Here is a 14918-nt window from a genome sequence, read left to right as displayed (position 1 = left end):
AGCAGAGGAAGTACTTTTTATGAAGTTCATAAAGCATAGAATTCCCTTGTACTTTTAGTTAGCTTTGCAAAGCATATGAACGATTAGTCATCAAGATATTAGGGTGCTCAAACTTCAACCAGTGTGGAAGCAGACAGTTCTTTTTGAATCTCCAAGAGCATGTGAAAGGAGCAAGTAGCAATGTATGCAAAACAATAACCATATACAGCCAGAAGTAGGATAGAATAAGACACTACTCAAAGGTCACACTATTGGTGCTGGTTTACACAAGTTGTGAGGTGAAATTCAAAACCAATGAAGTGGGTGAAGTGACTGGACACCCCACCAGAGCCTAGAAAAACTTACCCACAACTCATTCAATCATCAAAAAAGGCCAACAGCTCGAGGACAAAAAATGCCCTTGAAAGATGAAATATCTTTGACATCTTCCCTTGTTCGGCGAATGCATTGCAATGTACTGTTACGTGTTTGCATAAGCATCCCTACGCTGCAAAAGGAGCGCTTCTTCTCATGATTCTGTTTTTTACTGATATTCCAAAAAGAATCAACCTTTTGATGGGTCCTCCTGAAATATTCTATTTCACACAATTTAGTCCATGGCTTTACGTGTCAAAGAAGTACCTTTTTCCCCATCGAAGCACTCAGAAGGAGAGAGAAGCACCGAGAGATTCTAATAAGAAAAGGGTGTTTTTTTTTTTTCGGAATGATTAATGGTCTGCCTGCACAAATTGGGTGGTCCATTCGAGAAAATGGGTGTTAAGGTCAAAGGTCCATGCATAGATGATGGATCTTAAAAGGGTATGTAAGAAAGGGAGAGGCACATGCTGGTATAAAAATATACTAGCTGTAAAGCCTTGATATAAGGAGAAGATCCACACATACGTTCATCCTTGGTTGCTAACTGCTGATAGCTAAGAGACAGCCTGCCTCTTATTTCTAGGGCTTTGAATATATTAATTTGTCCTCCAATTCCTCTTGTGTTTTTGTTATTGGCTCCACTTATTTGCACGGTTTGGGTACTTTAGGTTTTGGCAGCAACAATGATTTCTTGCCTCCTGGAGTCTCACATGGCTGTTCTTTTTCTAACTTAAACATAGTCCTAAAATTTTGTAAACCGGCCAATAACAGCGAAGATTAATCCGCCTATCTTGCACCAGATTCTTCTTTCACTCTTCCTCTTCTTTTTTCTCCCCTTTTGTTGTTTGTAGAAGTTGAATGTCTATCATCTGTCCTAAAGCTTGAACTTACCGAAGAAAGGAGAGAGGACAAACTCATAGAGGTGGACTAAGTTGGAGATGTGATGGCGTCGCTACTATATTAGGGTTGTTACCAGATAGTTAAGATTAGGTTGCCACCTACGCAATCACCAATGTTTATCATTTGAGGCATAATTGTGCTTGAGTGGTTGACATGACATATGTATATAATGATTTTCTGAAGTCATAATAACCGCCCCAACCAATTCAAACATATCATTCTGGCCAAAAGAAATTCAAACTTTTTTTTTATGATAGATTATGAATGGGTTGTCGACATCTGCAACTTGCAGCTTCTGGTCGATCTACTATGACCACCATGAGCACCTAGGAGATTATTAACACAAGAAGTTACTGCAGAGATGGAGAAACCTGAAAACTAGTTGTTCAAACCGTTCCAAATTAGGAGCCACTGTTTTGTTGATCGGAGAAGAAGGTTTGCTGCTGTATAAGGGTCCCTTAATTCTTTGGAGGGTAATAGATAAAAATTCAGATTGAGTTACTCCTTTCTACAGAAGAAACATATCAACTGTAAAAATGAGATTAAGACAAGATTAAAGGACTACGAAAGTCAGCCTAGCTCTCTTTGTATTAAATAGCAATTTCCTCGTACACAACTTTTGCAGCATTCAGGTATGAAGATTGATAACAAGTACAATTGACATCCCATAGAAGGTGGTGAGACACCAGTGATGTCCCCAACATAATGAGAAAATAAAAGAAAACACATGAACTATTCAATTAGAACTCTCTTTCTTGAGGAAGATCCGACAGGATATCTACATCAATGCAGTTTGCGAGCAAGCTCTAATGACTGAGTTTGTGAACGAGCCGCCGAATCATCTATGCCTGGGAAGTTTTCGGGACTTCCCCCGACTGAACGGTTTCTCTTCATAATGAAGGCAGCATCATCTCTGCGACGGGATTGAGATTGAGTTCTTACCCTGTTCATGTATCTTCCGCTACCGAATCTAGAACTGTACGACTGGTTTGGCAATTTCAATGTGGGCTCAAGTCCCCTAGCCTCCCTTTGAACTTCAGATTCTTCGTCTGTATTAGCAGCCATGAGATCCAACAAGTCACTCCTGAACCCCAAATCCGAGTACACTCTTCGCGAATTTCTCATTGCCGGTTTCGAAAATTTCCCATCCAGAGCATCTAGATACCCCGTGTCCACGTTATCTAATCTAGAAGTATTCTGCACATTCCTGGCTTCGATTGGCTGTCCCATCGTCTCCACCATCCGGCACGGATTGTTAAACCCATTCCACGAATGAAGAGGAACCAATTTGCTCAGCCCGGTCAAATAATCAACAATCTCCTTCATCGCCGGCCTCCTCTCTCTACAAGATCTCACACACTTGGCAGCTATGACAGCTAATTGCTTCCTAGCGACGGGATCTTTCAGGGGCGCGATTCTCGGGTCATAAACACCAAGGAGCTTCCCCTTTTTAATCAAGGGGATTGCCCAGTCCACGATGGACGGCGGAGAGTGCCCGATATCGATGGCCTTCCTCCCACTGATGATCTCCAACAGCAATATGCCAAAGCTAAACACATCGGTCTTAGTACTCAAGTTATCAGGGGTCACATAGAGAGGATCAAGATACCCAATAGTCCCAGCTGGGGGTGTGGACAAGAGCCTAAAATCATTGACATGGCATCTGAGAGCCAACCCAAAATCGCCCAAACGAGCATTGAAGTTCCTATCTATCAACACGTTAGCAGACTTTATGTCTCTGTGGATTATAGGCGGGTTCTGAGAATGAAGGGTCTCGATGGCCTTGGCGATCTGCAGGGCCAGCCTAATCCTGCGACCCCAATTCAAGACGCGCGTGTTGGAATGAAGGATGTCGTAGAGCGTACCGTTGCTCATGAACTCGACGACCAAGAGGCGGTTCTTGGAGTCGCTCGCGAAGCCGACGAGGTTGACCAGCCGGGGGCTCTGGATCGTGGACAGGATCTCGAGCTCGTTGTCGACCTCGGTGGCGATCTCGAGCCCCTTGGAGGGCTTCTTCACGGCCACGTGGCGGCCGCGGAGGAAGGCCTTGTAGACGTAGCCGTGGCTGCCTTTGCCGAGCAGCTTCTGGTCGGAGAAGCCATTGGTGGCCGCCTCGACGTCGCTGTAGTCGAACTGCTGGATCTTGATCGGCTTCTCTCTCTCTTGCCCGGGGGGGCGTTGGTTCTTGGAAGACGGCGGCGGCGGAGCGTGGGGGTTGGAGATGGAAATGGAGGATTCGGCCTTGCAAGAAAGATAACCCATCAAAGAAAAACTGATAAAGATTGGATTTTTTTTGGCTGGTTCAGAACTCGAAAAGCTGGTGGTGAGAGAATTTATGGAGACAAATCTCGTGGGTTCTTGACGTCTTTATGAGGAGAGCTGTAATGGAGTCTCGGAAGAGAGAGAGAGAGAGACTACCAAATGGGAATCCCAAGGACAATCCACCATGAATCCATGGCACGTATTAAGGCGGTAATGTTATTACAACGGTGTACATTTCTCAGTATGCAGACCTGGTATTCTTACCGATAAGTCAACGCCGTACATTTACTGTATCTGTACACCCCTTTCCATCTCATTTTCTGGTCTCTTTCTTCCCTCTTCTTCCTTCCTTCCTCCCCGCCCTGTTTTTTGTCCTTACCTTCACAGTTAACCTCTTTCCTGACCAATTTTTTTCTCTCGCGTTACCAAATTCTTGCGTTTAGATAATGGGAAATAAGCGACGTCGTACGCTTGATAGAGTTCAATCTACACATCTAGGCATTTTCTTATACACATATGAGCCATTGGAATGCATCAAGAGTAGTGGTTTTTGACCATTTGATAACTTTTCACTGTATGACTTGTTGACACCTAAATTTTGACACTCCATTCGGTAATTCATTTGCATAGAAAAATTAAGGATCGACATCGGCCCCTAGATAAAAAAAAATTAGTTAAATTGCGTATAGACATTATGATCATTTGCATCAGTAGTTAGGCTCATATAATTGCATTTGCATTGGACCGGTGATTGACGGACTTAAATGGTCCCGAGCTTAATTTATGCTAATTGGACTAAGCCCACGGCGTGAGAAAATTCAGCCCAACCCATGAGTATTATAAGAGCTGAAATTTTCCCATTGGATAATTGAGCAATCAATCTTGATTATTATTCAAATCTTGAAAGATGATTGTTCGATTTGATTTGATATTATCAGGATTCTAAGAGATAATGAAAGTTTCTGCCATATCAGTAAAGTATATCTCTTAGAATTTAAAATTGGAAAATTTTAATCTTTAACCTAGTACTACATAAAGGGACGTCCCATTCAAAACGTTTGGGGGAGACCACAGAGAGTAGAACACACGGCCACAGCGTCACACATTAAATATACAGTGAGTGGGTGGCTTCTTGACAATAGAGAAGAGACAGAGTCACAATTGAGAAGAGAGAGAGAGAGAGAGAGGGGGAGAATCTAGTGTCTTAATGCAGGTCAACGAAGGCCACAAGCGACGGCTCCCTTTCTCGGACTTCGTTGCCGGAAGTCACAACCCACATCCCATCACAACATTCCAGCAACTCCGGCCACTTTGGTGTGTCGTAGCCGCAAAGCTGCTGTTCCAGATGCGCCGCGAGCCCGACGTTCACCGTTAAGTTCCAGCAACTTCCGCGAGCGGTCCCAGCAAACTTACCGGTCCCGACGAAATCCTGCTGGTCACTGTTGCGTTACTCCGTTTCTTCACCAAATTTGGACTCTGCTTTGTAGGTTTCACGGAACCACCGCGCCACCGATAGCTTTGGCCGAGACACCACTGAGTCGATCCACCGCTAGTAGCCGCAAGTCCCACAACCACCATCGTTTGCGAGTCTCCACGAGCCAGGCCATCGAATCTAGCCGAGCACCGCACACCGCCGGCCGGCCATCTTCCGAGCCTCATCTACATACCGTGATCCGGTCCGATTCCAATAAGATTACGCGCGTCCAAATTAGGTAACGATCTTATCCGATTTGATATAAATTATTTAATTGCTTAATCCGGATAGATTTTGTTATCTAATTGATTTGATTGAGATATTAGGCATTATCCAATTAGGGCTATTGATTGAGTCGATATAATTACTATAAAGATATCGGATCATTTTTTAATTAATTCGACTTAATATTTGGGTAATTGATGTGCCTAAAGATTGCAGTAATCTCTAATTTAATCCGCGAGACGTTGGGTTAATTTTTAGATTATCGTAATCCTTGATTTGAGATTTTCGTGGATTACGCATGCGGATTTGGTGAGTATTATCTTGCGATGAGTGCTTATCCTTTGCTTGATTGTTCCTATAAAAGAAAATACCAAAAATATCTTAGAATAGATTATATTCTTCTCTTAGACTTAATCATTTGTTTAAATTAAGACATTTATTTATTACGAATTTTAATAAAAATACCAAAAATATCATATGCATGTCATATAGTTTTCATGTTAGGTAGTCGCATGTCATGTAGATTAGACTTCATTTCAAGATAAAATAAAATCCCAAAAATATTTGATTGTTTTGGTGCGTCCAGTTTCTTTCTTGCAATTTGCTTGCTTTGTTATTTGAGTGTTAATTTCATTGATTGCGCACCCGCATGATCTAAAATCAATTCAAGCTGCCTGTTAAAATATTTTTGAAAAATAAAAGAGAAAATGTACCGAAAGGGCATTAGGTTAATTTAGTGCAATCAAGTTCCCGAATCCATAATCTCTGGTTCGTAGGAATAAAATAGATCTCTAATCGACCCACCATAAATAAATTAGTGGCGACTCCTAATTGAAATAATCTTGCATGTTACGAACTTGAACCATAAGTCACGAATTGGTATGGGCTTGGAAGAGTCCGAGCTAGGTTTTGGCTTGATAATCCATTAGTCGAAATGGTGCACCCGAGGGTAGGTCGCGACATGACTCTTCGTTTTAGACCAATTCATTTCCGAAAGTACATCAATAATCTGTACTCTAGACATGCGAAACCGGTATGAATTGTACCGATACTCCACACTCTTTGAAATTAAAAAATCCCGGGTTCTTTATCGATTCAACTTGATCTTTAACTTTTATAACAATTTACATTTCCCGTTATTTTTTTTACCCACATTCCAACTTTCTTTGAACTTTTTCCCCTTTGTCCAAGGGAGATGGCGGTAAGATTGCAAAATCCGGCATTTGGCGAACTCGTTTGTCTGGACAGAGAACTTCCTCTTTAGCATCACTTGTCCTCTCGCTGCCTGTAGGCATTATTGCAGTAATGCATTAATGTCGTATAGCCAGTAGCTACGAAGTCTATACGCAATAATACAAAAGGACCTTCGTTTTTTGTTATGTCACGTGCATATATTAATCAGTTTGGCATATACCTGGCGGTTGATAACTTTGGTCCAGCTCTGAGAAAATGATCGATTGCTTCCTCTTAACGTTGTGGGTTTCCTTTATCGTCCTCCTCTGTCTCCTTTAGGAACCTTTTGTAAGCTACACAACGACAATGCTACCTACAAAAGGGGAAAGCAAAGAGATAAAGAAAAGCACAAGGCCTTTTGCCAAGACCTGAGTCGATATAATAATATCGTAAAAAATTGTAGCTTTTGAAAGGGTCGTGATGTTTCGGTTGCCAAGATCTGAGTCGATATCCTATCGGATATCGCCAAAGTCAGCAATGAATGACACTACTTCTTAGGCATTTTATCATAGATTTTCAGGCAAAAGAGAATGCATTCATCGGTACTAGTTTCATTTAAAATTCCAGTCGGCCAGTGAAAAATACTCAGTTTGGTGAATGAACAAAGTTCAACAATTTTGCCTCTTTGATTCTTCTCTCTTTTCTTTTTTCCCCCCAAGCGAGTCACCATAGAAGTTAGAAGATGAAGCGTAACCATCCAATTCTTGCGCCCACATGAAGAGGCCTAAAGCTAGAGGGAGCTACATATGATTATGCCGTATGATTGTAGTCACTGGCTCACCCATTAGGCACCACCCAACCAACGTGCCTCAAAGGCACAACCTTGGCTGAGACACCACGTGAAATCAAAGTAGTTTCCTCTTTTCCTTGACTCATCATTAACAAGAGCGAAACCTGTAGATCCATATCATTAGTTGCACTGGTTGAAACACAACTCAGGCAAGCAAATCGATGCACCGGTTGCTTTCGGCCCCCCATAAAGTCATTAGTTCATTATCGAAAGCAGCATGTCATCAGTTAAAATGTTAGTCTCTGCAGTACATTGAAAGGAGAAAAAGCTTCATCACTTTTCCATCACTTTCACTTGTAGAGTGGCCATTTAAGTTTTGACGGTCAATGACTGAGAATGACTACTCATGACAACTATCCTCTTCTTTTCTAAATGGATTTCGAAAGGTAACTGCTTTTCAATATTTACTAGAGTAAGGATTTGAAGGTGACGAAAAGTGCCTGGATTGGCGACATAATATCATATCTGAGGCTAACGGAGGACCGATTAGTTGTATCTTACTTTTTTTCTGGCTTACCAGTCCAATAATATGAACCTTTGCATCAAAGAACCAAGCTCAATCTCTTCTTCTAGAACATGCAGAAATATTGTTCATTATGCTAAGCGCGATTGCTAACTGCAGCAGTTAGGTGCATCACACAGAAGGTGAAAGGTGCCTTTCACATTAAATATCAGGATGACGACACACACATACCCCACAACATGAGTCAAGCAGTCTTGTGATTAGTGCGAGATTGCATGACTTTACCAGAAAATGGCAAGTTCCAGAGCATGAATACACACACCTCTCTTCCATTTACAGGAATATAGAGTATGGCCGAAGCCTAGCCAAACACATAAAGAAAGGTTAATTGATTTTGGTGTCTCCCAATTCGCCTGTAGAATGAAAGAAGAAAAAAAATTGACAATAGATTGTTCAAAGAAATCAGCTTCAAATTTGCCCAGTTATATGCCTTAAACAACGATGTTTCCTGTAATTTCTCGAAACGAGGAGTACAACCAAGTGTTCAAGTGGGCAGATACAGAATTATTGGAAAAGATGGGATCACTAACAAATGAAAAACAACTAACTTTACCTCCACATGGAACCTTAACAACTCTTCTCTTCATTCATTTTACTTTACAATGTGAATGTGAGGGACATGTTTTTGGCTGTAATCTCACCCAGTCCCCTTCGCCAGTTTGAATGATCGTAAAGTTACAAGTAAAACAGAATAAAAGACCAGCATACCATGCATCTGCCAATAGCATTTACATGTATCACAACATGCTAGCCATTCTATAGGGCTGTAACTTAACTTTGGACATATTAACATTTTGTACCTTGGTGAAAGTGACAACCCATGGAATCAAGTAAGATTCAGTTTCCAATCAATTTTCAAAAGGCTGCAGTCAAGCGCACCTTTAACTCTATCTAAAGCCATTTGTCTACGCTGAAGCAATAACCGAGAGATATCTTCTGCTTGCTTTTCAATGTCACCACTTGACCTCCGGCGAGGTAGTTTCCTTGAGAAACTTTTCCATTTTGACTCAAAAACACAGGCTGCATAAAATGTGGAGGAAACTAGAGCATAAAACTATTGGATACTGAGGCAGGTCAATGCTTTGCAATCATGAGGACGTTTTTTTTTTTTTGCAATCATGAGGACGTTTGAACTAGTGGCATGACTCAATAATTCTCATCATGATATGAGGAAACAAAACACTTGTGCCGAAAACATGCAAAAGGGTAAAACATAAGTGAGGACGCCCACAACTTGCAGAAGGTGACTCATTGCAGGATGCTGAGCAATGACTGCTGCTTAGATTTCTTACATGTTGCACTTGGTGAGAGTAGCATATTTTCGAAGACATGGTTGTGAGCTTGTAGTTGCAGAAGTGGAAGGAAGACATGAATTTCAAGCTAGTGCTCTAGTCAACTTCCAAGAAAGTTCAGAAAATACCTTCACTTCGGTCCTTGAAGCCCTGAACAAGGCAGGCACAGACCCATGGCCGTCCAGCTCGAGATGCTTTGGCACCGCCGTTAAGCTCCCCGTTATGTTGCTTCAAACTTCAAGACATGCCAACCGAAATAAATAAGCACTTAGGTATGCAGACAGAAAACTGTACACTATTTAATCAACCACAAATACAATGAGGCATACAGATTTAAATATTCGAGCATTGTATGACATGACCTTCAACGAGAAAATATACGACCCAAATGAAGAGTAGAGATAAGAAGCCAAGTATCTGCCTGCTATTTCAGATACTAATTAACAGGGAATCAGAGGAGAAGAAAGATCACAAGAACATTTCCAAGTTAGGGGAAGTCAAAGCAGAGGAGTACACAGCACACTCGAAACTTCCTACGATACACACTCAAGTCGAATGCTTAATACATTGCAAGGCTAAGTCTGAGCATCTAGTATCATATATTGTGCAAAAGTTTAACAATTTCTAGTACATTAATGTCTCCACTGAATACCACATTACAGGCAAATCCACATCGCATCAAGGTAATTCATTAGCTACATAACTCGGTCATCAACCAACTCAGCAAGAACCTAGCACAATCACATGAAAAACTACCCATGTACCCAGACAATGAACTAAACCGTTCAAATGCTTGTTCTTTTTCCGAATACCACATTACATGCAAATCCACATCACATCAAGGGAATTCATTAGCTACATAACTTGGTCATCAACTGACTCAGCAAGAACCTGGCACAATCTACCCATGTACCCAGACAATGAACTAAACTGTTCAAATGTTCATTCTTTTTCCGCTCCCAGTTACATAAACACCAACTAATCCACCTACCGACGCAACAAAAAAAAAAAAAAAAAAGGAGCTTTCCTCGAAAGAGAGATTCAATCGAGGTGCGAAGCATTACCCACCGGCGATGGAAATCGGTGGTGACGCCGACGTAAGTCTTGATTGGTGGGCTGGTGGAGAGGATGAGATAGACGCACCACGTCCTTGAATCACCCGAAATGGGCTCCGATCTCGTTCTTGAAATCACCGACGCAGACGCCGGAGGCGAAGATCGCGAGAGCTTCAACGGAGATGATGATGATGATCTCGACGGGTCTTTGGTTTTAGTAGAAATCGAGCTGGGGTGCTTGATGGATCGAAACGTCCCGGAGAGACGCCTCGTCATCTTGAGATCAATCTTGGGCAGATTCAGATTCAGATTCAGATTCATTCAGCTCCGACCAATCTTGCCGTTGTCGGACATCTGAAACCTCGGATGCCCCGAATCTTTCGCCGGTGACAGTTACTGAGGTCGTTGTTTCCTGGGCGTTATTTGGTGAACTGACGAAACGGGGGTTCGAGGAGCATTTAGAATATAATTTTTTTTAAATAATTATTTGTATCGCTTGAAATAATTAGTAAATAGAAAAAATTATTTATATCTAAATATTTTCTTGAGCGATAAAAATTATTTTTATGAATTTACTTTTGCAAGTGATGCAAACAATCATTTCAAAATACATAATTGAAGTGAGTTGAAATGCTAATTGTATAAGTAAGATTAAGTTGATACGACTTGGTGATAAAATTGATTCACAAGATATGTTAGTAATCTCATGTATATGTCTAGATTAATAACATACAGTTAGTAATTTCCCTCTTATCGAGTTAGTAACTTTTCAAGAACCATAGATAAATACATTGCAAAGAAACACCGTTTTTATTGGTAATTAGTTTTAAGGCGCGTGCTTCCTATTTTCTTTTGGGACGCAAGTATTGCAACCATAATTTCATATTGTGATAAAGTTAAACTACTTCATAATTGGTACATTTCCTATAAGAAAAAGCTCTTCTTTTCCAAACTTATGTTCATAATTGGTACATTTCCTTTAAGGATTGCAATCACAATGGCTAATTTTCTTTGGGTTGCAAGTATTGCAAAGGACAAACTTTTTGATTGATCTTCTTTTATGCAAAGCAGCTTTTGCCCTGCATAGGATCAATCACATCCATTGCTATATGGATTGGGTTTTCTTTATGGCCAGCATTTTGGATTGGCTTGACCAAACTCTTTCTGTAGCCTTTTCTACAGTTCAACTGTAATCCAACCAATGGTCTTTAACAGTGAATCATAATTCTATATTTCAGGCAAAGAAAACGGATTTCTCCAATCTGAAATGTGCAATTGTGTATAGACATGACTGTGACATTAACATTTCCCTTTCACTGGTTACATCGTGTTAATCTAAAACAAGAGAAATCCCTTGATTACAAACCTTTACATGCAGATGAAAACATTAACTTAAAGACTACATTTGCACTTTTGAGTATCAATCTTACATTCTTCTCCCAACCTAGGCTCTAAGATCGAGATTTCAGTTTTAATTTCCCAACATGAGATCCAATAAAAGAGCTTATCCCATTCCAGAGTAAGGATGTTGATCCGATGAACCTCACTTCGACAGATCTTTTTGTACCTTCTCTGACAAATTCCAAATCCTTCACAGCGGTATGCTGAATAGTGTCCAAGTCGTCGAGCAGAGGTAATGCCACTGAGCCCTGTGATTCTAGGTTCTTTATCCATCCTCGTAACAAATAATTTACCACCTGCATATAGAATGACGCGACATAAGAACCGACAGCATTCAAGGCAGACTTGCAATACAACCTACCATAGCTATCCCAGGAATCCAGAGCCTAGCTTCTCATGAGAGTGACAAATCCGTATAACCAATTTCGCATTTCAAAGTTTTTTGAAGTTTCTCCAAATTGGTCTAAACATAAATACATAAGGAGAGGCACCCTAAACCCTAAAACTTATGCTGCCGAAATTCATTTGGTCTTCCGGATAATGGATTATCAACCTGAGCCAGTGGGCATCGGGGGAGTTTGGTCAGGAGATTTTAATATTTATCAAGGGTTGATAGCAAGAAAGACAGGAACTACATATAAAGCATTGATAATATACTACATAAAGGATTAGCGATTCATCCATTTCAACTTTCAAGTATGTGGAAAACAGTAAATATATACACAACCCTCCATCTCTATCGTCGACCATTTGCAACTAAGCAGTAGTACATGAAAGAAACTCGTCAGTGACGGTTGTCTCCACAGGTTTACTTAAAGGATGGAGATGACATGCGCATGATATTAGTTAAACTTATTAAACCATACCTCAGGAACTTCATCATGAGGGCAGTGACCTGCAGGGCTGATCTCGTAATATGGAGCTTCAGGTACTTGTCTTTTAACCTGAAGGCCCCAGACAGGCTTCACCCATGGATCTTCTTTTCCATACATAAGGCAGACGGGTATATTGTTCTTCCGACATCTATAAAGTAACCACATTTGAGTAACGCATTATGCAGGAAAAAAGCATATTATACTTGTATAATGCTAATTGCACCATTAAGAATCAGGATTTATATCTTTACCCAGATAGAGCCTCGTTGAAAGATAATTGTCCCTGAGGAGCAAACATGATAGAGGCAAACGAGGCAGCAGCAGCTGGATGTTCTGCTGTTTCAAGTATACGGGAAAAGACTTTGTCGACATTTGTTGAATGATCTGCATAGACCTGCTTGAGCACCTCGGCTATGCTCCTTGGATCACTTATTTTCTGCCAACTGTTACAGTGTAGGAAGCAGTCAGGATCATGGAACGTAAAAGATATCGATATGGTCCATGAAGCCAATGAGAATAAAATGACTTTGCCTGTGACTTTCCCATCTTGACAGTACAATTACAACTTGCCCTCCGATCGTTTTGGTTTTTTTGCCATCTTGCTCTCCCATGTTGGATGAGTAAATCATAAATGAGAAAAAAAAATCTCGCTATATGTATCTGTTATTTACATGCCGGTTTGGAAAAGACATTGTTTAATTCAATCAAGGCAGAACCATGAAGTTTCCCGGTCTTGGTGGCAAACAAGAGAACGTGACCAATTTAGCTGACCAACTTACACGAGTTCTGTGAGCTTTCTAACATTGGAAGGCAGAGGAAACGTCCCAGCCCATGGAAATATCCTAGCCAGTCTTGGAGATCTCACAGGGTTAGGAAGAAATCCCCAAAAGGGGGTTGCATTCAGCAGTGTAACACCCTTGACCAAGTGTGGGTTGCTTGCTGCAAAGTATAGTGCGACAAATCCTCCAAGTGAATTCCCGACAACATAAACCGGTTCCCCAATTACCTGAACAAAAACAGATAATTTGAAATTCAATCATTGAGTTCTGATCCATTCAGTTCCATGACCAAACACGAGTTAATTATGCTCAAAAGCAGAATATACATTAGAACTTTACAGCTCCATAAATTTTGCATATAGTAGTATATGTGCCATGGAATACTTCTGGAGGATAAACTAAGTAAAGACAAAATTAATTAAGGTACCTCTTCCACGAAGTATTGAACTTGATCCCGCCATAAGTCAATTGAGTAAACCAGCTGACTTGCCCACGGCTCCGTTTCCTCCCCAAATCCCCACACAATCTCCTTCCCTTCTGGGTCATTTTCACCCTGATACTGAGGTGCAGGATCTTCAAATGGTAATGACCTGCCCTGCCCGAGAAAATCCAATGCCCATACTCTATAATCGCGACCTAAATCCTTTAATTGCTTCTCATAATGAAATGAACCAACCCCGAAACCAGGAAGAAACAACACCGGCTGAGACCCCACGTTTTCACACCCCGCTTTCTCATAGTGCACAGTTAGCTTTGGCTTCCACTCCCAAAAACAGCTGCTTAAAGGAGCCCCGCATTCACTATTGGATTCATCAGGCAGACCCGGAATCAAAACGTTGGCCTCGGATTCCCCTTCTTCAGAAATACTCCTCGCGTCCTCTTCCCCACCAATCACATACCCGTTATGACTTCCGCTGAAGACCTTCAAGTCTGCATTCGTGGAACTTTGGAGGGCTTTCGAAGATTTAACAATACTATTGGTCCCGGAATGGTTTGGGCCAAGATGACTCTGTGCAGACAGACTTGCACACTGAACTCTTTTATGGATCCTGACCAGCAAAACTCTACTTCTTTTACCACCCAAAAGCTTAGCCTGCCTAGAGTTCAGATCCTTACTGTTCGAATTCCATCTCGTGTCCGCAACACGGCAGCATGGTGCAAAATTGTGTGAGAGAATTTCCATATCCAGAATCTATGTACTGTGGATAAATAAATGGATCAATTCTCCCTGTGGGTGTGATCCTCAAAGCTAAACAAGAATTTCTACTGAAACAATAAATAAGAGAAGGAAAGAAACTCGTTGAATAGTTTGCTAAGTGGAAGTTTTGATTTGTGAACACCAGAAATCTACAAATCTTTACTCTCTTTTCTCATTCATCATACGCCAGGCAATTCAAAAGGGATTTAAGTAGAGGAAAACAAGTGATAAATGAATGAACTTCCCCAATCATGATATAGAGCAGCTTTCGAAGATCACAGCATACAGACCCATAAGAAAGAAAAAGAAGTTACAGCTTATTCAAATCCAAAACAAGAACCAGAACTAACTCGAAACTGCAAGGCGAGGGACTGAGAGTGAGAGCGGCTTTACCCTCAATTTGCAGAAGGAAGAGTCATGAGAGCAAGAACTTCAATCTGTCTCCTCCAAATTATTGGTAGGGTTCGAGCAAAGCGTAGAGAAAGGGAGATGTTAGGTTGCTTGAAAGCTTCTTCCTCCTCTAAAACAGCTTTTTCTTTGTTTTGTTTTTTTCT

At 41.1% G+C, this 14918-nt stretch overlaps 3 protein-coding genes across 5 annotated transcripts; all 3 read right to left on the bottom strand.

Annotated features, from left to right (window-relative positions):
* Positions 1-1810: 1810 nt before the first annotated feature.
* LOC115684852 (serine/threonine-protein kinase-like protein At3g51990) lies at positions 1811-3676 on the bottom strand. The gene has a single exon (XM_056308821.1). It carries the CDS (start codon positions 3517-3519, stop codon positions 2041-2043), a length of 1479 nt encoding a protein of 492 aa, XP_056164796.1. The 5' UTR covers positions 3520-3676; the 3' UTR covers positions 1811-2040.
* A 2603-nt stretch (positions 3677-6279) lies between these two features.
* On the bottom strand, positions 6280-10544 carry LOC115684854 (structure-specific endonuclease subunit slx1). Of its 2 annotated transcripts, XR_008814776.1 has the most exons (4): positions 10125-10542; positions 9185-9291; positions 6633-6764; positions 6280-6503 (listed from the first exon to the last, which is right to left on the bottom strand). XR_008814776.1 is itself a non-coding variant. In XM_030609776.2 (3 exons), exons 1-3 carry the CDS (start codon positions 10430-10432, stop codon positions 8591-8593), a joined length of 609 nt encoding a protein of 202 aa, XP_030465636.1. In that variant the 5' UTR covers positions 10433-10544; the 3' UTR covers positions 8196-8590. The 2 variants fall into 2 exon arrangements, 1 of the variants encoding a protein (XP_030465636.1); XM_030609776.2 differs by lacking the exons at positions 6280-6503; positions 6633-6764 and adding an exon at positions 8196-8784 and having other exon boundaries at positions 10125-10544.
* Positions 10545-11363: 819 nt separating this feature from the next.
* On the bottom strand, positions 11364-14918 carry LOC115684851 (pheophytinase, chloroplastic). 2 transcript variants are annotated; one of them, XM_030609770.2, is made up of 6 exons: positions 14758-14918; positions 13594-14365; positions 13167-13393; positions 12639-12830; positions 12379-12535; positions 11364-11808 (listed from the first exon to the last, which is right to left on the bottom strand). In XM_030609770.2, the coding sequence occupies exons 2-6, from the start codon at positions 14347-14349 to the stop codon at positions 11563-11565; spliced, it is 1578 nt and encodes a 525-aa protein (XP_030465630.1). In that variant the 5' UTR covers positions 14350-14365; positions 14758-14918; the 3' UTR covers positions 11364-11562. The 2 variants fall into 2 exon arrangements, with proteins under 2 accessions (XP_030465630.1, XP_030465631.1); XM_030609771.2 differs by having other exon boundaries at positions 14715-14910.

This window comes from Syzygium oleosum, unplaced genomic scaffold, assembly GCF_021117445.2.
Source record: "Syzygium oleosum isolate NSW1041296 unplaced genomic scaffold, Sole_v2.1 Sole_v2.02, whole genome shotgun sequence".
NCBI classification, from domain to species: domain Eukaryota; kingdom Viridiplantae; phylum Streptophyta; class Magnoliopsida; order Myrtales; family Myrtaceae; genus Syzygium; species Syzygium oleosum.
The sequence above is the reverse complement of the archived record's forward strand: the minus strand, read 5'-3'. Positions and strand labels throughout refer to the sequence as shown.

Coding starts and splice junctions, on each gene's coding strand:
- LOC115684852 (XM_056308821.1), bottom strand. CDS start 3,519: ATGGGTTATCTTTCTTGCAAGGCCGAATCCTCCATTTCCATCTCCAAC.
- LOC115684854 (XM_030609776.2), bottom strand. CDS start 10,432: ATGAATCTGAATCTGAATCTGAATCTGCCCAAGATTGATCTCAAGATG. Junction 9,292..10,124: donor ACCACCGATTTCCATCGCCG/GTGGGTAATGCT, acceptor CATGTCTTGAAG/TTTGAAGCAACATAACGGGG. Junction 8,785..9,184: donor CTTCAAGGACCGAAGTGAAG/GTATTTTCTGAA, acceptor CATTTTATGCAG/CCTGTGTTTTTGAGTCAAAA.
- LOC115684851 (XM_030609770.2), bottom strand. CDS start 14,349: ATGGAAATTCTCTCACACAATTTTGCACCATGCTGCCGTGTTGCGGAC. Junction 13,394..13,593: donor TTCAATACTTCGTGGAAGAG/GTACCTTAATTA, acceptor GTTTTTGTTCAG/GTAATTGGGGAACCGGTTTA. Junction 12,831..13,166: donor AGAAAGCTCACAGAACTCGT/GTAAGTTGGTCA, acceptor ACACTGTAACAG/TTGGCAGAAAATAAGTGATC.